The following is a 24,402-nucleotide window of genomic DNA, read 5'->3' as shown; positions in this document are numbered from 1 at the left end:
AGAAAATAAAAATGATAATAAAATGCACTAAAATAACCAAATAATAAAAAAAAAAAAAAAAAAAAAAATAAAAACATTCAAATAAAATGAAAGAAATATTAAATAAAAAGGTTAATAATAATAATAAAAAATGTAATACAATAAAATAATTGCATCAAATAAAAAAACATTTTTAATAAAAAAACACAAAAAAACACATTAAAATAAAAAGAAATAAAAAAATAATAACATTAGGGCGAGTTAATGAAATTTCTGGGTGAAATATTCAGGAAAAATCTGAGACTACAGTGACTCTGATGAACACTAGAGGGAGCCGAAGCCTTTATTACTGCATCTGAATGGAAAGATGAATGTCAGTAGATCTTTAAGCTTTTAAAGTGTGTTTCACCTCTTCAGTAGGAGCAGAGCATTCTGGGAGAGGAATGCGCCTGTACTCCAGTCCCTGGTGTGAACTCTTGTGATGGTTAAAGATCTCCTGTACCGTCACACAGCTCTTGAACATCTTCATCTGCTTCTCCTGCTCCAGAGTCACTTCAAGCCATTTCTGACTCCCCAAAAGCTCCTCTTTCAGAGCCGTTTCCAGTCTCTGCAACACACACACACACACACACTGTTCAGTGTGTCCTTAACAGGGCTACGCAAGCTGATGAAATGCTAATACTTATTGAAATGTAAAATTAAAATAAATAAATGGGGCTGTGAATAATCGCTCAGAGCTTCTCGTTCACAGAAAACTCACTTTATTTACACATTCGCATAATTTCCAACATTTTGTGGACAGTTTACAGCATTTCACTGACAGTCCGCCTAAATAAAAGCTTGGTGATTTTAAAGTGAATAATTTAAGGCATAAAGAAGTGTACAATAAAATTATTTCTATTATAATTATCATCCAATATACATTTTTTATTTGTAATTTAAAACAGAATGTCTTCATTAGGCCTATATAATTGGAGTTAAAACATAATTATCACTATTACAACAATGAAAAAATAGTTTATATCTTATTTTCTATTTACTTGCATGACATGTGACCATTAACAGACGACAAAGAACCGTCAAATATGCAAATGTGACGTTATTAAAATTGTAACTTAAAATCTCTGGGAATATTTATGTCTAATGTGTCCGGCTGAAGAAAAAAAAAAGTGTGAATCCCTGATCTAAAGAGATAAAAGTAATCTAGAAGGTTGTATTTATCATCCAGCAGATAATGCACATCCTCAAGTGGCTTATTCAATTCAATTAAATTCAAATTTTTTCTATAACGCTTTTCACAATACACATCGTTTTAAATGCACGAGTCCACATTACAATTAACAGTGATCCGTTATCAGAGAACTTACTAAGTTATGCATTTCAAAAATGTACATATACACAATCACAGTTAGTTACACATTTATTAATTTAAACAATGTAAGAATTTAATGCAGAAACAATGATATAATTTAAGTAATGAATACTTGTTTGTTAACAAATGTGACCCTGGACCACAAAACCAGTCACATGGGTACATTTTCTTAAATTGAGATTTATATACATAACATGAAAGCTGAATAAATAATATTTCCATTGATGTGTGGTTTGTTATGATATGACAATATTTGGCCGAGACACAACTATTGAAAATCTGGAATCTGAGGAGCAAAAAAATGTAAACATTGAGAAAATCTCCTTTAAAGTTGTGCATTTATGTTCACGATTGTGCTGCATTCACTCACAAAAATACATGTTTTATATATTTACGGTAGGACATTTACTAAATATCTTCATGGAACATGATCTTAATATCCTCATGATTTTTGGCATAAAAGAAAAATGGATAATTTTGACTCATACAATGTATAGTTGCTATTGTCACAGATATACCCGTGCGGCTCCAGACTGGGTTTGTGCTCCAGGGTCACATGTGATTATGACATTTAAAGAACCGTAGCATAAATCTGACCTGGATCTCGTGTGTGTGTGAGGAGGGCACACAGATGTGCTGATCCACACGCGTGGGCTCTCTCGGACAGAAGATCTGGCCGTTGGCCTCCAGAACCAGTTCATCCTGCAAGTTCACCCATAAAACACTGCTGTGTTTCCTCTTCTCATCCGCCAGATACGCCAGGACGGCTCCCGTGGCCTGCCGGGCAGCGAGACAGGAGAACAGTGAGAGAAGCGGTCGAGGACGCGTTCACAAAGCCCGTCTCGAACACTCACCTCGGACGTCGGCTGAGCCATGCCGTAGATCGGCATCTTCGGCACTCGTCGGAAATTCGCCACTTTCATCTCCTTAATGGTGCTCAGAACGTCCGGCGCTAAATACTCATCTGCAACCTAGAAATCAAACAGCTGTTAAAATAGCTTTTATTTCCCCCAAACTAAAAGAAAGAGACACACTTCAGTTTCCGTGAAACCTAAAAAAAAATTATTTACTTGTCTTGTCTTCCTAACTTTGCTATAATGGTTCAGATTTATGTTTTTATGTTAAGTTTATGGCAATAATATGTTTACAGGTGAAACTGGAAAAATTAGAATATGGAGCAAAAGTTCATTTATTTCAGTAATTCAACTTAAAAGGAGAAACTAATATATTATATAGACTCATTACATGCAAAGTGAGATATTTCAAGCCTTTATTTGTTATAATTATGATGATTATGGCAGATTATGAAAACCCCAAATTCAAAAATAGAATATTGTGAAAAGGTTTTCATAAGCTGTAATCCATAATCATCCAAATTATAACAAATAAAGTCTTGAAATATCTCACTTTGCATGTAATGAGTCTATATAATATATTAGTGTCACCTTTTAAGTTGAATTACTAAAATAATAAATGAACTTTTGCTCCATATTCTCATTTTTCCAGTTGCACCTGTATTATGTAGAGATGACGAAAGGGAAAATGATTAATTAAAATAAATCTTTGCACAAATAATAATACATTTATTTATATAGAGCTTTATACAATACAGATTGAAATAAAATAGGAAAATAACAGTTAATGTAAAATTAATCAATTATGAAACTAACTCAGCTTTATTTTTGTTTGCATTGAAATTCTCTCTCATTAACATTGACAGCATTTGTTACCAAAGTAATCTAAAGAAATATGATTCAAGTTTAATAAGAATTTTATGCAGTATTCACAAACATGTCGAACAGTAGGAACAATTATAAACCATTAAATAAAGTTTCACTTTTTAAAAATCTTAAATTTGAATCATCAAGTTCTGTTGTTGAAACTTTGTATCATTGTGAATGTCTCTGGAGCTAAATATTCTAATCAATTGAGGAATTAGCTTATTAAAAACGTTTTAATGGAAATTAGTGTCTTTAATATTTTTAGAATACAGTGTCAATTTAATACAAGAAATGTCAGAAGGGCTGAAACATTTCTGCAACATCTTCTGAAAGTAAAGCATCTCCAGGCAACAGTTTGTTTCAAAAGAAACTCTCATTTGATCTGATTTGTTTGTTTGTTATTTAATGCCGGCTGCTATGGCAACTTTTATGGCAAAAGAAAAACAACAGGTTAAAGGGGTGGTTGATTATGATTCCACTTTTCTAACTGTAGTTAGTGTGTAATGTTGCTGTTTGATCATAAACAACATCTGCAAAGTTACAACGCTCAAAGTTCAGAGCAAAGGGAGATATTTGCTTTTAAAGAAATCTCTTTTTAAGAACTACAACAAACGGCTGGTAGGAACTACACGAGCTTCCTCCCGGGTTAGTGACATCACCAACCCTAAAATTTACATAAACCCCGCCCCCAGAACACGATTTATAGATTATCAAGACAGAATATGCTAATCAATGACCAGAAGATAACTACACATAATCTTCATAAATTCATCAACTAACCATTCAGAAATGTGCTGTTCTTCTACATGTGTCACTTCTTCTCGAGTCTCTCCATCATTGTCTGACTCCGGTTTCAACATAAAACGCTAAAAGATTTTGATATTTTCAGTGCGTGTGCGTGTGTGTGTGTGTGTGTGTGTGTGTGTGTGTGTGTGTGTGTGTGTGTGTGTGTGTGTGTGGTAAAAGGACACAAGCTCTTGAAGCTCCGCCCCCTGTGCCGGGAGCAGCAGCTCATTTGCATTTAAAGGGACAGACACAAACGGTGTGTTTTTGCTCACCCTCAAAAAGTGACAATTTTAACATGCGAAACTAAAGCTAAACATGCGAGCTAAAACTTCACACACACTCTGGGGACATCAGAGACTTATTTTACATCTTGTGAAAAGGGCATTATACCACCTCTTTAAAGAAAATGTATAAAGGTTTTTAAAGTTTTTTTGATAAAAAAAAAATATATATATTTTTTTGTATGTTTCAAGGTCATTTTTGAATCCTGTTTTGTGAAAGCATCACGTAAGACGTTTGACTATGTGGATCGACTTCCTCAATTCAGAGCTAAATCTCGGTTGCAAGGCCACAGCTCAGGAAGGAAGAGCCAGACAGAGTCACGATCTGTTGATCACACTTTCCTTAGTTACTGTTGCCAAGTGAGTCCATTTCCATGCAGAGCAAACGCACATTAATCTCAATGCAGAAACACTGTCAGAACAAAGGACAGATAATCTGAGAATCTCCAGATGCAACTTTCTGAAGTCATCAGCATTTTAAAGGAGAGACTCTTTACAATATAATGAGGACCGTAAGAGCAATACACACTACATTCAGATCTTGTGTGTGTGACCCTGTCACTCAAACCCAGTCTGGAGCCGCACGGGTATATCTGTGGCAATAGCAACTATACATTGTACGGGTCAAAATGATCCATTTTTCTTTTATGCCAAAAATCATGAGGATATTAAGATCATGTTCCATGAAGATATTTAGTAAATGTCCTACCGTAAATATATAAAACATGTATTTTTGTGAGTGAATGCAGCACAATCGTGAACATAAATGCACAACTTTAAAGGAGATTTTCTCAATGTTTACATTTTTTTGCTCCTCAGATTCCAGATTTTCAATAGTTGTGTCTCGGCCAAATATTGTCCTATCCTAACAAACCACACATAAATGGAAAGATTATTTATGATGATTAGCTTTCTTCAGATAATGTATAAATCTCAATTTAAAATTGCGATGTTTTAAAAACAGTCATAATTATTCACTAACTTTGACGATGTTTGCGTGCACAATAAATACGGTCTATATTTGGGTTGCAGCCATGTAATGAATATGATGTTTATATGCATACAGGCATCAGAATATGCTGCTGCAATACAGTATGTGCAGTTATTAGCTTAATTACTGCCTAATTTAATTAGGAATGACACTTAACAGCTTCAAAAATGCCTGAAAACAACGTCATGAAATGGAAAGGGTCATGCAATATTAATAATAGTCGATTCTATACATAAATGTATTAAATTAAATCTGCCTCGTCACTCCAGAAATGCATTGATTCTTTAATTTCCTAACGTTGCACATTGAGTGTATTCTGTATGTATTCAGAAAAGCAGTGATTTAATCCAACAAATTTCAGAAGGTTTTTCTCACCAGAACTCGAGCTCCTTTAGTGAGCAGGTCAGCTGGTGCTCTGAGCTCTGATTGGTTCATGCAGGAGAGGAGGCGGTACATCCAGGCGTTAGAGCACAGCCATTGGCTGAAACTGCACGCGAACGCCAGCGGATACTACAGCGGAGAGGAGACACATAATAAATACGACTGACCAATGAATAATGAACAATGAATAAACATAGGCGTTCCATGTTTACTTCACTATATTACAATCCTAATCTATTCATGGCAAACTATATATCGTTGGAAAGATCTAAGACTCCTAAATAAATATTTTAGCACTGTTTTTTGTTACAAATTATGTAGGAACAGTAATAGATGAATTTATGACAAAAATCGACATCATAACAGGAGTTCTGACCTGTCACAAAAAGTCGACGCACACACTTTTAATATAATTAATAATTTAAACTTTAGTTTTATTGCAAAAAAATTCATAATAAAACATATAATCTAGTATTTGTCAATAAATTTTTTTATAAAATAATATTATCCTCTAAAAAGTATTATATATATATATATATATATATATATATATATATATATATATATATATATATATATATATATATATATACATATATATATATATTATCCTCTAAAATATAATATATTTTTAGCGCTTATTTTATTAAATCACATATTTTAGTAGTTATCATAAATTAGGTATCATTTGAAAGCTTACGAACTCAGAATTCATCCGTGTGAAAACCGTTTTGAAATACGGTACTCTAAATTATTTTATCGGGCTCGTCATCATGTTTCACAATTTATGATCAAAACCTTTTCTAATCTTGACAAAACACATTGTCAGAAAGGTCCGAGTCTCAAGGTTCCATATTTTGTGACAGAAGTGATATTTGGACAGAAATTCATTCATTTGTTACGACAGAATGCATACAATTAAATTCAATGGAATGTATGTCACCCGGTGGCTACTTTTGGTATTACGCCTAAAAAAAACTTACATTTTTGAGATATCAACTTCAAATTTGGAACACAACTTGGTTAGGTATATGGCTTTGATTTTATAGTAAAAAAAATATTTTATATAAAAAAAAAAAAACTAAGTACAGAATATTTGATTTACTGTAAAATTGAAACTTCCATAACTTCTTCATACTTTCATTTTATCTATATTCCAAAGCATTCTTGAATTACAACCATTTAAGTTTGAATAGTGCATTTTAATGTCCTTTCTCTAAATGGGGGGTGACAGTGAAGGGGTTAAAACACTCATTAGGAAACTGTACCTGCTCATGTAGGTAAGCGTTAAAGACGATCAGGTAGAAATATCTCTCGAGACTCTGTAGAGTTCGATGGAGGAAGTAGTCTTTAGTGCTGCTGCCCTAAAAATACACAGACACACTTTATTTACAATCTGTTCAGCTGTAGGCCGTAAATCTGCTGTGTGTTTCCAGCTGGCACCACACACAAGTGATCTTTACACAAAACTAGCTGGAGGAAACTGAATATCTAAAGCTCAGTACAACAGATTTCAGTTTGTCCACATGAAAAAGATGCATTTACATTAGTTTGGAATAATTATGATTTTTTAATGTTGTTGATAGAAGTCTCTTCTGCTGCACCATTTATATGATCAAAAATACAGTAAAAATTTTAAATATTGTTACAATTTAAAATGGCCGCTTTATATGAGAATATATAGTAAAATGTAATTTATTCATTTTTATCATTACTCCAGTCTTCAGTGTCACATGATCCTTCAGAAATCAGTATAATATGATTTCATTTGTGTTTTCATGTTCTCATTTTGGCTTGTGTATAGTCAAAAAATTTAAATATCATAATAATAATAAATAAAAATTCTAATAATGATTTGCTGCTCAAAAAACAGTTCCAATTATTACCACAGGTTCGCGTTTAAAGTCTGTTTAAAGAGACCCCTAATTTAATAAGAAATGATCATTTCAGAAGTGAATCAATCAAAACTAACTTTAGCTGGAAAATAACATTATTCAAGAACCGCTATAAAGACAAAACAATCTGTTACCTTAAACTATACGTTTATCTCTGTAAAGCTGCTTTGAAACTATCTACATTGTTAAAAGCGCTATATAAATGAATATGACTTGACCAATGTTAAAAACAGTTGTGCTGCATCATATTTTTGTGGAAACTGTGATATTTTTCTTAATTATTCCAAACTTTTGACTGCTAGCTAAAGACACCGCAGCAACAAAAAAAAAGCGCATTTAATTCTCGAGAAAGTGGACCATGTAAAATATGCACCTTCACTATCAGTGCACACAGATTCTCACCTGGATCTGATAGTCCTCGCCGATCCCCTCCAGCTTGTGTTTGTTCTCATAAATAGCCTCTCGAATGTCGTGCATCTCGGAGCACAGGTCTATGGCGCGGTCCACCTGAACACAGCAAGACCCGGTCATATATACAGCCACACTTTAGTTTAGGGTCCAATTCTCACTGTTAAAGGATTAGTTCACTTTTTAAAACACTTTTGCTGATAATTTACTCACCCCGATGTCCTCCAAGATGTCCATGTCTTTCTTTCTTCAGTGGAAAAGAAATGAAGGTTTTTGATGAACACATTTCTCCATATAATGGACGTCAATGGGCCCCAAACGGGTCAAGGTCCAGATGACAGTGTCAGCGCCGCTTCAACGGGCTTTAAACGACACCAGACGATGAATACGGGTCTTATCTAGCGAAACCATCGTCATTTCAAACATAAATAAACAAGTTTAAGTTTTATAAGCACAAATGCTCGCCTTGCTCTGTTCTGTGATGCGCGTTCGTGACGTCATTAATACGCAGTTACGCTGTAAAGGTCACGCTTGACGAGTCAGTGTTTACAGATGTGCAGAAGGAGGACCATACACACATATTCAAATGTCTTTGTGTCAGTTTAAAATGCCCATCTCGTGTGTGTATCCTGGTGTTGGAATATTAAAAAGCCTAAAAAGAAAATTTTTGTCAGGACAGAAATTTTAGTCTTTTCACAGAAGCGTGACCTTCTCAACGTAATTGCGTATTAATGACGTCACGAACGCGCATCACAGAACAGAGCAAGGCGAGCGCTTGTGCTTATAAAACTTAAACTTGTTTATTTATGTTTGAAATGACGATGGTTTCGCTAGATAAGACCCGTATTCATCGTCTGGTGTCGTTTAAAGCCCGTTGAAGCGGCGCTGACACTGTCATCTGGACCTTGACCCGTTTGGGGCCCATTGACGTCCATTATATGGAGAAATGTGTTCATCAAAAACCTTCATTTCTTTTCCACTGAAGAAAGAAAGACATGGACATCTCGGATGACATCGGGGTGAATAAATTATCAGCTAAAGTTTTTTTTAAAGTGAACTAATGCTTTAACTAGCTGCTTATTATCATGCATGATATTACTGAGATATTGGTTATTTATTAGTACTTATAAAACACATTAATGCCATATTCCGCATGATTATATTCTACCCCAATACCTAAACTTAACAACTACCTTACTAACTATTAATAAGCAGTAATTAGGAGTTTATTGAGGCAAAAGTCATAGTTAATAGTGAGAATTGGACCCTAATCTAAAGTGACCATAATGATTCTTAATTAATGTTAGATTGAACACGAGAACAAACACAAACCTCTTCCATGACCTCTTGACCTTTAGGCAGTTTACTGATGAGGGTCTGAATGACCTGAAACTGCATTTTGGGTTTGTTCGTCACATCCTCTTCAGCTCTATGAACACGTGACATCTTTGACATTAAACATTTCGGCAGCAAACACATCTTTATTAAACATTCATGCAAAAAAATGCACACTCTCATTGAAAATATGGGGCCAGACATTATAGTTTTCTCCAGAGCGGCTATATATATAAATAAATAAATGAATAAATGAACTAAATTAATAACTTTTTTACAACAAAAATTAACCATCACTGAACTTACTTAAGCTGGACTGTGACTATTTTCTTCTAGAAACAAACTTTGTTGCATTATTTTCCTGTTATCTCTGTAAAGCTGCTTTGAAACACTCTGTATTGTAAAAAGCGCTATATAAATAAAAGGTGACTTGACTATGTATTCACAGCTATTTTAAATTGTAAAAATATTTCTACAAATTCCACAATTTTACAGCAAACACACATCTTTATTAAACATTCATGCAAAAAAAAATGCACACTCTCATTGAAAATATGGGGCCAGACATCATGTTTTTCTCCAGAGCAGCTATATATATATATATATATATAACAATTAACTAAATTAATAACTTTTTTATATAAAAAATAACCATCACTGAATTTACTTACAAATAATGGAGTTATGGTGAGCAGAAGAAACAAAAAAAATGGTACTGACCGCATTCTAATTGAAGGAAAGTGCATATATCAGTATTATCGGAGTGTGTTGGGGGTCTTACGGTGTTGCTGGCTCCGGTGCCGCCCGTGTCAGGCGCATCATCACCAGTGATCCCAGGATTAATCCCAGATTGGTGCGACCGACTCCCACCTGACAGCTGAACAACAGCGCTGGGAGAGGCTGAGATGCATCACGACTCCAGGACAGAGACGGATTCTCCTGACAGAGAGAGATCGCAGTTTCTTAATGCATTTATCAGGGACACCAGAGTACAGTGCATCATAATTAAGGCATAAACCAGCCTTATTGCATCGGGCAAGAAGAATGAGAAGGTCGAAGGGAAAAAAAGTAGTTTGAGATCATTTTAATATGGCCACCAACCGCGCATCAAAAATAACGCTAAGATTGCACACTTGAAACGATGGAGGCACTGAATTGGAATCAGATAGCAAATTGAAATTAAGTTTATGCAGGATTTAAACCAATCAAACAACAATACAGATTTCGGACCACCCACATACCCATAGAGTACTTTCCAATTGTAGTCCAAATTACTGAATAAAAAAATAAAATAAAATAAAAACTGTAGTAACAATCTATTACGTCAAACATTTTAGGTAATATAAACAAACTACTTTTTGATTATTTTTAGTTTAGTTTTGACTTATCACATAGATTTGAATAGGATAATCTTGAAGCATATTCATATAAAATAAAAAAAGAAGAAAACTTGTAAGTTCATAAATTGATGAAAATGTAATAAGTATTTTTTTATTATTAATAATTAAAGTGATTAAAACAAAATGTAAAATTAAAATAATTTTGTATTTAATTATCATTTATTATAATTTCTTATATATATATATATAACAAAAAAGATACATTTTTATCATAAGATTTTATTTGTTTATGCTGTATGGCCTCTTAATTTTCTCTGGAATTATATCCTTAATGAATATATATGTTAAATGCTGTTTTAAAAGGGAAAATGTAAAAGATAATAAAGGTTGAATTAAATAATATCCCAGTAAATTATTAATAAATTCTAAGTAATCATGTAATCAAAAGTGTAACTGTAGTCTGATTAGGAGTATTTGAAAATTTAACAATCTAATTAGAATTATATAATATAAAGTTAATAAATATTTTAGGCCAAAAGGGTTTCGGCTGACAAAACAGTTTGGCAATCCTTAATTTCGCTCATTTATCTGATATAAAACGGTTTTATTTATTTAGGTTTTAAACAAAAACAAATGCATGGATAATCTTGAAGCATATTCATATAAAATAAATAAAATAAAATAAACTATGTAGGTTCATAAATTGATGAAAAGGTACGTTTTTTAACTAAAACAATAATTATTATCAATAATTAAAGTACCAATTAATTAAACAACAGATGTACAATTAAAATACATATTTTGTTCATTATTTTAAAAAATGTTGCAAAATAAGAAAAGATTACATTTTATTTGTTTATACTGTGTGGCCTCTCAATTTTCTGTGTAATCATATCCTTTTATGAATATATATATACTAGTTAAGTTGTAAGTTATAAGTTATAGATAAGTTAAATGCTGTTTTAAAAGGGAAAATTTATTTATTTTTGGATATTGATATAAAATGTATGGATATTGATTGAGTAATCATGTAATCAATGTAATCATGACAATCAAGTGTAGTCTGATTAGGAGTATTTGAAATGTAACAATCTAATTACACGTACTGTATATAATATAAACTTTAAATCAAAAGGGTTCAAAAACGTTTGGGAATCCTTAATTTAGCAGATATAAAACTGTTTTATTTATTTAGGTTTTAAAAACAAATGCATGTAACCTTTAAAAGGTTTAAAAGTGTTAATAATCAGTAACATTATTGATTTGACTGCACTCATGCTATTGGCTGAGAACAAAACTAACTGAATTGATCTGAATAATGACACTGAATTTCTCATATTTGAAGTTTGCATCATTGATTCTGTAATTGTCCTGTTTATTACAGTGAAGCTGTTAAAATCTTTATTATAAAAAGCGCTGTAGAAATAAAGCTGACTGGACCTTGTTTGCTTATTTACTGTCTACTATCCTTTGGAAATGCTATAAAATGTCTGCTTCTGTTTAGAAACGGGCTAATTAAATCTGAATCTCCATTAACATGGAGTTGGGATCTCTTCCACGGATCTGGAGAACAAACGGCCTTGAGGAGAGACGGGAAGTGGCCTCTTTCTTTTAGAAAACTGTGAATCAATCTATTGGCAGGGCTAAAGTAACCGCTTGAGCCCTGAGGTTTGACAGGACGCTTTAAATAGCGAACGTTCACGAGTTCAGATGAATGATTCCTCGCCGCCCACGAGGACAAATCCATCAAAACACACAAACCGCTCGTTTTAAAAGCATTTTTGGGAATATGCATGCGCAGAATACATCATATCACACAGTATTAAGGATGAAAAAAGCAAATAATGATTCCTCTGCGGTCACTATTCTGCTTTCTCCATGTTCATCTGTCTTTAGCGTGTACCAGTGGAACTGGAAAAATGAGAATATGGTGCAAAAGTTCATTTATTTCAGTAATTCAACTTAAAAGGTGAAACTAATATATTATATAGACTCATTACATGCAAAGTGAGATATTTCAAGACTTTATTTGTCATAATTATGATTATGGATTAGAGCTTATGAAAACCTTTTCACAATATTCTGATTTTGAATTATGGGTTTTCATAAGCTGTAAGCCATAATCATCATAATTATGACAAATAAAGGCTTGAAATATCTCACTTTGCATGTAATGAGTCTATATAATATATTAGTTTCACATTTTAAGTGGAATTACTGAAATAAATGAACTTTTGCACAAAAGCTCCAGTTCTTCTCTATATCAGTGTCAGTGTTTCTGAACTCCTGAAACGCCTCCATTGTAGTCTCGAGTTTCTTCCGGGAACGAACACGTCACAATATTCCTCATAATAATTCATACGCAGAATAAAGGGGCGGGGCCTGGTTGAGTTAGTCAGTAGTGTGTTAAACTGGCGGTTATGGTAAGGGGCGGGGCATTTCCCAAACACACTCGAAGCGCTCGACCAATCACAACACACTGATCCAGCCGACCAATCAGAGCACAGTGTGCTTTTCAGAAGGAGGGGCTTCATAGAGACAGGAAGTAAACAGAGCGTTACTGACAGACTGGGAAGAGAGGAGCCGCAACAATGGAGGATATGAGGAGAATATTCCTGTTCTAAAGCCCAAAAACAACATCAAGGCCATAACAGTAACTCGGTGCACGCAGCCTGTGGTTTCGTGTGGCCATTTTACCTTCTAATCTTTCAACTCGACAAATCTGTGGCTTCAGCTTGTGTCTTCTTAAACCAGAGGAACAGGAAACACACGAAGGAAGTCTCATTCATCAGACACATGCACAGCATAACTGCTGAACACACACAAACTGAGCTCTAACCACACACACACACACCACCGCAGACGCACTCGCAACTATTTACCATGGTAAAGCTCATTATAAGGGGGGGGGGGGGGATTGATTGTATAATCAATATTTTGATTATCCCTTGTGTTATGTTGCGGATCAATTTGACCCGTTTCGATTTTCTAGTTGTTGGAAATACTGGTTAACATGTTTCTTTTCTTGATATTTTGTAACTTTCTCATTTATCATCATGAACATGGCATGCATGCAAAGTTTCAACATGCTGATGTGTTTTGACATATACAAACAAAATTACTATTACGTTCGTGATGTTCGCTGGTCAATTTGACCCACATATTTTAACGCTCTAAGGCAACTGTACCGACCCAAAATAATAACATTTATTGGTTATATTTTGTTATTGTGGCTTTTTACTACCTTATGAAGCTAAAAAATTAGCTTTTCCATACTTATTTCAATACAGAAAAATATTTTGTCAGCCACAGATTGTAAAAATTAGCTATAATTCATTTTTCAAGCTTCCTGAAATAAAATTAAACCGTTTTTTTCTAGATATTTTGTGACTTTTTCTCATTTATCATCATGAACATGCATGCAAAGTTTCAACATGCTGATGTGTTTTGACATATACAACCAAAATTAATATACGTTCATACTATTACTAATAGTGTAAATTTGACCCTCATAGGCAGCTATTCAAAAGAAACTGTACAGACACAAAATATAAACATGTATGTTATGTATGGCAGGGCACTTGTGATGTGAGGTGTGTGTGTGTGTGTGTGCCCATCCGAGTGCGAGAGCAAAACCAGCACCGTGTGTGTGAAGTGCAAGAACTTCATAAGCAGAAAACACACACTTGCTGTGCGCTCATCATGTAGGAAGTAACTTCTCGACTTTATGAATTGAGTCTACAATACAAAAGTTGAGCCAACTTAGGAAAAGTAAACATTATATTCATTATACAGCTAAATTTAATTGTTTAGTTATGATGTTCTAAGTATAAAATGTAAAAAATAATAATGAAAACGTAAAAAAAATAAAAATAAAAATAAAATAGTATACTGTTAATCAACAATAATAAAATTTGTCAAAACAAAACTGTTTTAAAAAATGTTTAAAAAACATTTTCATAAATCATGTTCATTTTTTTTTAATGTTTGACAAATGTTGATATTAAAAGTTTACAATTTGTACCTGAATCTTTGTTGTTTTTCATAGTGTGATTTTTGAGGAATTGTATTGAATCCAATTAGGGTCAATTTGACCCGCTCCATAAAGGGTGTACACAGAAATCGAACAGTGCACAAGGGTTATACAAATATAATCACTATTTGTGATTATGGGTTGATAAACGGGCTTGTTCGGATTAATTGATAATGTAAATTTTTTGTTGTTGTAACATCAACATTAACTTTTTGTAAGTACGGTGTGTTTTGAAAGAAGAGTTAATGTGGGTAAAGACGCTGCTCATGTTTGTCTTCAGCCTTTCTGATGATCTACAGACTCCAGAATACTCCATTAACTCATTTCCTTCCCTCTAAACACATTATATATCACGTCTCGGACGCACTTTACAGCCTCTGACGTGTTTAGATTCCACCGTCTCGGGAGATTTAATCAAATCGTGGCTGAATTGGCATGAACTGAACTGACCGCATCACAAGAACACACACAGACGGACCCTTCATGCGCGTCACATGATCACATCAGCTGACCAATGCATCGGTTCAGATGATATCTCGATTAGAAAGGTCAGAGCTAAATATGGCTCACATGTTAGAGATAAGGCTGGTTATCTCTCATCTGGAGAACATTGGTGAAGATTAGTATAATTGGCAGATATCCGCTGACCAACACACTGATTCTGAGGACATCTGCAGTATTAGAGAGGTCAGAGCTCGGTGTGTGTGCTCTGGGGTTCATGCTCATCAGGATCTCTTACCCGGAGAACATTAACGAACGCATCAAACTCGTCCTCCAGCGGCGCTCCCTCCATCGGCAGAGGCAGACGGTAGTACCTGAACACACACACACACACACACACACACACACACACACACACACACACACACACACACACACACACACACACACACACACACACACACACACACACACCAACTAAATCACCACATACTGAAGATGAGGATTAACCAACACAAACCCATGAACCCGTGTGTGTGTGTGTGTGTACCTGTACGCAGGCATGGTGAAGTGTGTGTGTGTCCAGGCATGGTGAAGTGTGTGTGTGTGTGTGTGTGTCTGTGCGTGTACGCAGGCATGGTGAAGCGTGTGTGTGTGTGTGTGTGTGTGTGTGAGTGTACCTGTACGCAGGCATGGTGAAGCGTGTGTGTGTGTGCCTGTACGCAGGCATGGTGAAGTGTGTGTGTGTGTGCCTGTACGCAGGCATGGTGAAGTGTGTGTGTGTGTGTGTGTGTGTGTGTGTGTGTACCTGTACGCAGGCATGGTGAAGCGTGTGTGTGTGTGTGTGTGTGTGTGTGTGTGTACCTGTACGCAGGCATGGTGAAGTGTGTGTGTGTGTGTGTGTGTGTGTGTGTGTGTGTACCTATACGCAGGCATGGTGAAGTGTGTGTGTGTGTGTGTGTGTGTGTGTACCTGTACGCAGGCATGGTGAAGTGTGTGTGCGTGTGTGCGTGTGTACCTGTACGCAGGCATAGTGAAGTGTGTGTGTGTGTGTACCTGTACGAAGGCATAGTGAAGTGTGTGTGTGTGTGCGTGTGTGCCTGTACGAAGGCATAGTGAAGTGTGTGTGTGTGTGTGTGTGTGCCTGTACACAGGCATGGTGAAGTGTGTGTGTGCGTGTGTGTGTGTGTGTACCTGTACGCATGGTGAAGTGTGTGTGTGTGTGTGTACCTGTACGCATGGTGAAGTGTGTGTGTGTGTGTGTGTACCTGTACGCATGGTGAAGCGTGTGTGTGTGTGTGTGTACCTGTACGCATGGTGAAGCGTGTGTGTGTGTGTGTGTGTGTGTGTGTGTGTGTGTGTGTGTGTCTGTGTGTGTCTGTGTGTGTGTGTGCGTGCGTGCGTGCGTGTGTGTGTGTGTACCTGTACGCAGGCATGGTGAAGCGCGGTCTCTGATACACCTCTTCTGTCACATGAATGTCTTCTTCACAGCAGATGCAGATCTTCTGCGGCTCTCCTTTAAAATGCTCGATGTCGTTGTAGACGTAGAACACGTTGTCGTTCAGTTTGGCGAAGTCATGAAGCTAAAAGCACAACACACATCGTTCTCAGGTGAGCCTTCAGATCGGACATGAACATTTCTGGAGGTGCAGTTATGATTAAAATGACAGGAAAGCATTAAGGTTTGAGCATGCGTGCATTTGGGTCGATGACAAGAAGAAGAAAATGGGAGAAATGTGCAAAATTAGAAATGTTATTGTTCAATTCATGCTGGTTTCATACGTTTAATAAGAACATTTACACAATGTAAACTAGTTTTGTTTGTATGACTAAAATATCATGTTTTATGTTTTTTATGTCCAATAACAACAACAAAAAATGTGTTCCTGGATTTTGGTTTCACTACTAGTACTAATTTATTTGACTTGACGGATTTTCCTATAAATATTTCATATAAATACTACCAAAACATAGTGTTTTCATTTATTATTATTATCATCATCATCATTATTATTGCTGCTATTATCATTTATATTATTATTATTATTACTAAACATTATAATTAACTGCTTTAATAATAAAAATACAAATTATATCATTATAATTTATCCTGAGATCACTTTTTTAAAATATTTTTACTATTCTTCTTCAATAGTAGAATTAACTGCTTTAATAATAATAACAATTATGTAACAAATGTAATATACATTTATTAACAAAAAAAACATTTTAATAATAATTATAATTAGTAGTAGTAGTAAAAGTATTAAGTATTAAGTATAATTCACTGCTTTAAAAATAAGTATTATAATCAATATAATTATAATTAATCCTGAAAACAGAAAACATTTTACTATTCTTTTCATTACTAAATAGTATATTCAACTGCTTTAATAATAATCATTATCATATTTAAAATGATCTTAGGACAGTTCAAAATGAATGTTCTTATTCATTACATATTTTCATTCTTTTTTTTTCATGTTTTATTTTCTCAGAATAAATAACCCGATCCAGTCAGTAACTATTTAATATAAATATTACCAAAAAATATTTTTTTCATTTATTATTATCATCATCATCATCATCATCATCATTATTATTGCTGCTATTATCATTTCTATTATTATTATTATTACTAAATATTATAATTAACTGCTTTAATAATAAAAATACAAATTATATCATTATAATTTATCCTGAGATCACTTTTTAAAAATACTTTTACTATTCTTCTTCAATAGTAGAATTAACTGCTTTAATAATAATAATAATAATAATAATAAATGTCATTTATTATACATTTATTAACAATAAAAAATTAAAAAATAGTAGTAGTGGTAGTAAAAGTATCAAGTATAATTCACTGCTTTAATAATAAATATTATAATCAATATAATTATAATTATGAAATAGTTTTTTTTAATTATTATTATTTTAATATTATTTTATATATATATATTTTTTTTTTTAATTATTATTATTATTATTAAAAAAAATATATTATTATTATTTTGAAATAACTAGAAATATTTTTTTTTACTATCTTTTAATTACTAAATAGTATACTCAACTGCTTTAATAATAATAATAATAATCATCATCATCGTATTTAAAATGTTCTTGTTCATTAGATATTTTCATGTTTTTATTTCCTCAGAATGAATAGCCGATCAGTCATTGCCCCGCGCTCGCGTCCCGTTGGCGGGGTCCCGTGGCGTGCTCGTGCTGGAGTCTCTGACCTCTCTCCGGATGGCGAGCTCCAGGTCCTCGGAGGACGGCTGGCGTCCCAGGCCGTGCAGGTTCTCGTGCAGGTTCTCCTTCCTCCGGGGCGTGTAGGGGAAGAAGTCGCTCTCCAGACGCAGGAACACCACGGGCTCCTCGCGCACACACAGGAAGATCACCTCCTATTCAACGGGACAGATGCATGTCAATCTCCAGCACATAAAAACCTCTCGTCTATAGAGGCTGTGCTTTAAAGGGGTCCTATTCAAGATGTCAAATAAGCCTCTGATGTCCCCAGAGTGTGTGTGAAGTTTTAGCTCAAAAACCTCGGCAGCTCTTCTGCCACTCAGTCCGGCTGAGAGAGTGACCTCAATGCATAACGAGAGATGCGTTTGCAACGCTTTGATTTGGTGGAGAATATGCTAATCAATGACTTGAAGATAGTTAACTCCACATCAGCTACATAAATTCATCAACTAACCATTCAGAAATGTCACACACACATACACACACACACAGCCCCTATCCCTAAACCTGCCCATCACACACACACACACACACACACACACACACACACACACACACTCTCTGCCCCTATCCCTAAACCTGCCCATCTCACTCACACACACACACACACACACACTCTCTGCCCCTATCCCTAAACCTGCCCATCACACACACACACACACACACACTCTCTGCCCCTATCCCTAAACCTGCCCATCACACACACACACACTCTCTGCCCCTATCCCTAAACCTGCCCATCTCACTCACACACACACACACACACACACACACAGCCCCTATCCCTAAACCTGCCCATCACACACACACACACACACACACACACACACACACACACACACTGCCCCTATCCCTAAACCTGCCCATCTCACACACACACACACACACACACACACACACACACACACACACTCTGCCCCTATCCCTAAACCTGCCCATCACAGGAAACATTCTGCATTTTTACATTTTTTATAAAACAGTTTGTGTTTTTTTAAGCTATTTGAATTATGAGGACTCATGAAATGTCTTCATAAACCACGTTTAAGTTGTAATACACATTTGTGTCCTAATAAATCACATAAACAAGCACATAAACACACACGCACGCACTGCCCCTATCCCTAAACCTGCCCATCACTCTCTCTCACACACACACACACACTGCCCCATCCCTAAACCTGCCCATCACTCTCTCACACACACACACACTGCCCCTATCCCTAAACCTGCCCATCACTCTCACACACACACACACACACACACACACACACACTGCCCCTATCCCTAAACCTGCCCATCACTCTCTCACACACACACACACACACACACACACACTCTGCCCCTATCCCTAAACCTGCCCATCACTCTCTCACACACACACACACACACACACACACACTGCCCCTATCCCTAAACCTGCCCATCACTCTCACACACACACACACACACACACACACACACACACACTGCCCCTATCCCTAAACCTGCCCATCACTCTCACACACACACACACACACACACACACACACACTGCCCCTATCCCTAAACCTGCCCATCACTCTCTCTCACACACACACACACACTGCCCCATCCCTAAACCTGCCCATCACTCTCTCACACACACACACACACACACACACACACTCTGCCCCTATCCCTAAACCTGCCCATCACTCTCTCACACACACACACACACACACACACACACACACTGCCCCTATCCCTAAACCTGCCCATCACTCTCACACACACACACACACACACACACACACTGCCCCTATCCCTAAACCTGCCCATCACTCTCACACACACACACACACACACACACACACACACTGCCCCTATCCCTAAACCTGCCCATCACTCTCACACACACACACACACTGCCCCTATCCCTAAACCTGCCCATCACTCTCTCACACACACACACACACACACACTGCCCCTATCCCTAAACCTGCCCATCACTCACTCGTTTTACACACACATTAGTTCTGCTCGTGTTTCATGAATGAGACCCACCGCAGACACTCACGTCACACGCATAACCTCATGTAAACTAATGTGTGCACACTATAACATTTAAACAACAGTTTAATTAAAAGTGTCAGTTTAATCAGCATTGCATTTCCCTGAACAATCAAGCGAATCAACACCAGATTTAATCTCTAACAAATGACTTGACAAACACCTTATCAGCGGGAGTATTTGCACACGGCTTTCGGTTAACGGAGGGTCAACAGGGCCGGCTGGAGCTCGACACACACTGACCTGATGGCCTTGAGCCTGAAGCCTCTGCAGGACCCGTTTGAAGCCACTCAGGCTGGGCTGGCCCATGCCGTACAGCGGGAAACCGTCTCGGATCTGTCTGAAGTTCGGCGCCCCGTACGAGCCGGTGGTGCTGAGAACATCGGCTTTACTGGACACGTCCTGCACCATGAAGAACGAGCCCTGAGGAACACGAGATGCGGGTCACACGAGCTTCTGGGCAAACGTTTAGATGATGCTTTTCATTTCACAATCTGCGTTTATTTTTAATTTTTATGTTTTGCACATGCATGTGTGTTTGGCACACTTTGTTAAAAATCACTTTGAAAATTTTTTTTTATATATATATATGAAAACTGAATTTTACAAAGGTTGGTTCAAAATATGAATAGTGCAAATTGAAAATGAATTTAGCTAAAACAAACTATTAAAAGCTTTTTGTTAATAATAATAATAATAAATACAATTTTAAAAATGACAAAAAATTTAAAATGTCACCTTGGTAAGTTGAAGTACTAAAATAAGTCAAAACTAAAACTATTAAAAAAAACTATGTTAGTTAAAATAAACCTAAAATAAAAAAATAATATTTTTAAAATCTAATGATAAAAAATGATAAATGATTTTTTTTTAAAAATCCTAATATTTTTTATCTAATGATAAAAAAAAAATCTTATGAAAAAAAACTATTAAAAAAACATTATGTTAGTTAAAATAAACCTAAAATAAAAATATAATAATATTTTTTAAATCTAATGATAAAAAAATGATAAACGATTAAAAAAAAAAAATCCTATTTTTTTTTATCTAATGATTAAAAAAAAAAATCTAATGAACATGAGAAATTCATTCAGGTTCACGTCACTTAATTACACAAGATTAAATTCTGCTCAGAGCCGTTCAAGTTCTTGGGCTGAATTTATTTAATTCCATTGCAACATTCATAACGCCAAAAAGGGCAGATTTGTTTGTCATGTTTGCATTTGGCAAATGCTTTTATCCAAAGTGACATACTTTGCATTCAACCCATGCATCAGTTTACAGCGGTTATGATAAAATAACACATTAAACAGAAATGAGCCACAGAACTAGCTTTAAATAATGAAGTCGCTGCCGTTTGGATGCTTTTTAAATGACGCCCAGGGTTATTATCGTTAATTAATACTAAAACCATTTATAAATGTGTTCATCGAAATAAAGATGAATAATATAAAATACAAATATTGGATATAAAACTTTAATGAAAATGAGAAATGCTGTTGAAGCATTAAAATTAAAACTGTTAAAAGCTTTTTGTTCATTAAAATAAACCTAAAAATAAATTGCTAAAGAAATATTAAACTGAAATTGAAAAAAAGTCAAAATAAACAGTAATATAAGACAGACACATCAAATTACAAAATAATAATAATAATAATAATGTAAAGGAAAACTTAAGTGTTAATTAAAGGTGAAATTATATGAAATCTAAATATTAGATTGAAAAAAATGACAAAAATTTAAAATATTTTAAATGTCGCCTTGGTAAGTTGAAGTACTAAAGTAAGTAAAAACTAAAACTATTAAAAACATTGTGTTATTTAAAATAAATCTGAAATAAAGTAAAACAAACATTAGATAAAAAAAATAAAACGTAACAACTGAAATAAGTTTTAGTTGAAGCACTAAAATAAATAAAAACTAAGGCCGAAGAAAGACAAGTAGACAAAAGCACATAAAATTACAACAAAAAAAATTGTTTAATGAAAACTGAAAATGTTAAGATAAAATTTGATTCAGAAATAATAATGAAATAAAGCTTTCCTAACAAATACGTTTGACAAAGATTTTTAAATTTTGGAAACTTTATAAAATGACAAAACTGCAGCATTAACCCGAGCTTTAATAAACTGATCTGCTAAATGACTAATTACTACTTTATTAAGTAGAAAATGGGACCATTCAACTCGGGAAGAGCCTCAAATAATGAGCCGGAAGCGGAACAAAGGCGAGTGTTTGAGAAGAGTGTTTTCTGTTGATTCGCAGCGAAACTCGTCATTGGCTCGTCAGCAAACAGAAACTAACGAGCAAACAAAGAGAAGGAGCGCATGTCTCCTTCAAAGCCTTCAGAGAAAGGTGCAAACGTCTTCTGAAGACTAACGAGCGCAGTCATTAATTACACTCTCTGTTTGCAGAGACGCGCCGCGACACATCCAGGGTCTTCCTAAACCCGGGATTCATGGACAAAGATCTCTCTGTGGCATGCACTGCAAAAAACAATAAGTACAAATTTACATATTTGTGCAAAAACTTGCACTTTGTTATTGTAAGAGGTTAGCGAACCCTGGTGGCGAAAAATCCTACATATTGTACCTTTAAGTGAAAGTAACAAAGAAATAATTTTAAAAAAAATTTTTTGTATCTATTTAGTTGAAGTTTCCTTTGCAATAAAATAAACTCCAAAATGTCACAAAATGTAAAACAAATTGCTAATCCTAACAACAAAAGCAATGATGAAACAAAAAACAAAAAATGTACCTAATTAATTATTCAAGGCCCAGTGCATGATGGGAACACCAGTAATTTCACTTAATTTTATAACGTTGATATTTACGCTTTCATTTTTACACGCTTGAATTGAGTAATATAGAATTTAATATAGAAATTAACTTTTTCATGTAAATTACATTGTTTTTTCATTCTGTAGTATTTACTTCACCACAAAATAATTGTTATCCCTGTGGTGAAGTAATTAATTATCAAAGCGTAATAATTACCATATTAATGCACCGTGGTATTTAGGGGCACAAACGCTTTTTGACTTTCTCTGTTTTTGTAAAGCTACTTTAGGTTCAGAGAATAAATTTTTGTCCCACATTAATTACACGCACATCTAGTACAATTATGTGGTTTTGTTTTATTAATACGATGTATACTTTTTTTCTTAATTTACCCCGAAAGATTGGAAGTGAAATGTGACAACATGCCCCATAGGTGGGGGTTCACTGTAACATGACCATATGACCGATTAAAATGCTTTCTGATCTTATAAAAAAATAAATACAAGACAAATTAAAATATTTTCTAAATAAAATACACTTTTTCATATAAAATAAATGGCATTTTTTAATTAAAAATAAATTACATTTTAAGTTTGACAACAAACACACCGCAAATCAAAGCAGCATAGTTCAAAACATATTCATAATTGATCATTTCTGAACATTGACTCAATTTCTCAATACACTGTAAAAAAAATAATTTTCATGATTTATCATCACAACTTTTGATCTTTTGTCGAATCAACTTAGATAAAAAAAAAAACTCCTTTAGTAAAAAAAAAAAAAAAAAAAAAAATCTAAAATTATGCAAAATGTGCTTTTTTAAATTTTATTTCTGAGATAAATGCTCACCTGGACCAGATGGTGCTCCGGCATGTTGTCCGAGATCCTCCCGACTTTATAGTTTGTACGAAGAACATGATCATCGTGGATCTGAAACTCCTGCCTGCAGTTATACCTATAAACACACACACACACACACACACACACACACACACACACACTCAGTCAGGGCATTATATCGGCTCTGCAGGAGCTCATGATGCAGACGCGCTGCTGGACGTACGTGATGACCACAGGAGCCACTTTATTAGTGATGATGGATTTGCCCTTGTTGTTGTGGATGTTGAAGGAGGCGCTGCTCGCCGACCGCCTGCTGTCCGTCATCCCGTTGCCGTGGAAACTCTCATGCAGTGTGTGCTGGGGAGCAGCGCTGGCAGTCGTACCCATACTCCACTGGCAGCTGTCAATCACACACACACACACACACACATGAACAGACCAGCAGAAAGACTAGAGACAAAACAAGACAACACTAATGAAAATTAAAGGTGCAGTGTGTAATATTTAAGAGGATCTGCTGACAGAATATCATAAAC

The 24,402-nt window shown here is 35.1% G+C and overlaps 1 protein-coding gene across 3 annotated transcripts in view; it reads right to left on the bottom strand.

Annotated features, from left to right (window-relative positions):
* The window catches only part of pald1a (phosphatase domain containing paladin 1a), a 73,793-nt gene that overhangs the window by 27,874 nt on the left and 21,517 nt on the right, over positions 1 to 24,402 (bottom strand). For all 3 annotated transcript variants that reach the window (XM_079595092.1, XM_079595094.1, XM_079595093.1), the window contains exons 2-15: positions 24,090 to 24,266; positions 23,876 to 23,981; positions 20,487 to 20,666; positions 18,206 to 18,370; positions 16,386 to 16,546; positions 15,262 to 15,337; positions 9,931 to 10,088; positions 9,147 to 9,243; positions 7,809 to 7,913; positions 6,780 to 6,875; positions 5,506 to 5,640; positions 2,206 to 2,322; positions 1,949 to 2,128; positions 389 to 586 (exon numbers count right to left, since the gene is read on the bottom strand). In XM_079595092.1, coding sequence (XP_079451218.1) covers positions 389 to 586; positions 1,949 to 2,128; positions 2,206 to 2,322; positions 5,506 to 5,640; positions 6,780 to 6,875; positions 7,809 to 7,913; positions 9,147 to 9,243; positions 9,931 to 10,088; positions 15,262 to 15,337; positions 16,386 to 16,546; positions 18,206 to 18,370; positions 20,487 to 20,666; positions 23,876 to 23,981; positions 24,090 to 24,253 — 1,938 coding nt within the window. In that variant the 5' untranslated portion in view covers positions 24,254 to 24,266. The remainder of the gene's footprint in view (positions 1 to 388; positions 587 to 1,948; positions 2,129 to 2,205; positions 2,323 to 5,505; positions 5,641 to 6,779; positions 6,876 to 7,808; positions 7,914 to 9,146; positions 9,244 to 9,930; positions 10,089 to 15,261; positions 15,338 to 16,385; positions 16,547 to 18,205; positions 18,371 to 20,486; positions 20,667 to 23,875; positions 23,982 to 24,089; positions 24,267 to 24,402) is intronic.

Source organism: Phoxinus phoxinus (assembly GCF_949152265.1).
Source record: "Phoxinus phoxinus genome assembly, chromosome: 21".
Classification (NCBI taxonomy): Eukaryota; Metazoa; Chordata; class Actinopteri; order Cypriniformes; family Leuciscidae; genus Phoxinus; species Phoxinus phoxinus.
This window is presented reverse-complemented; position numbering and strand designations above follow the sequence as displayed.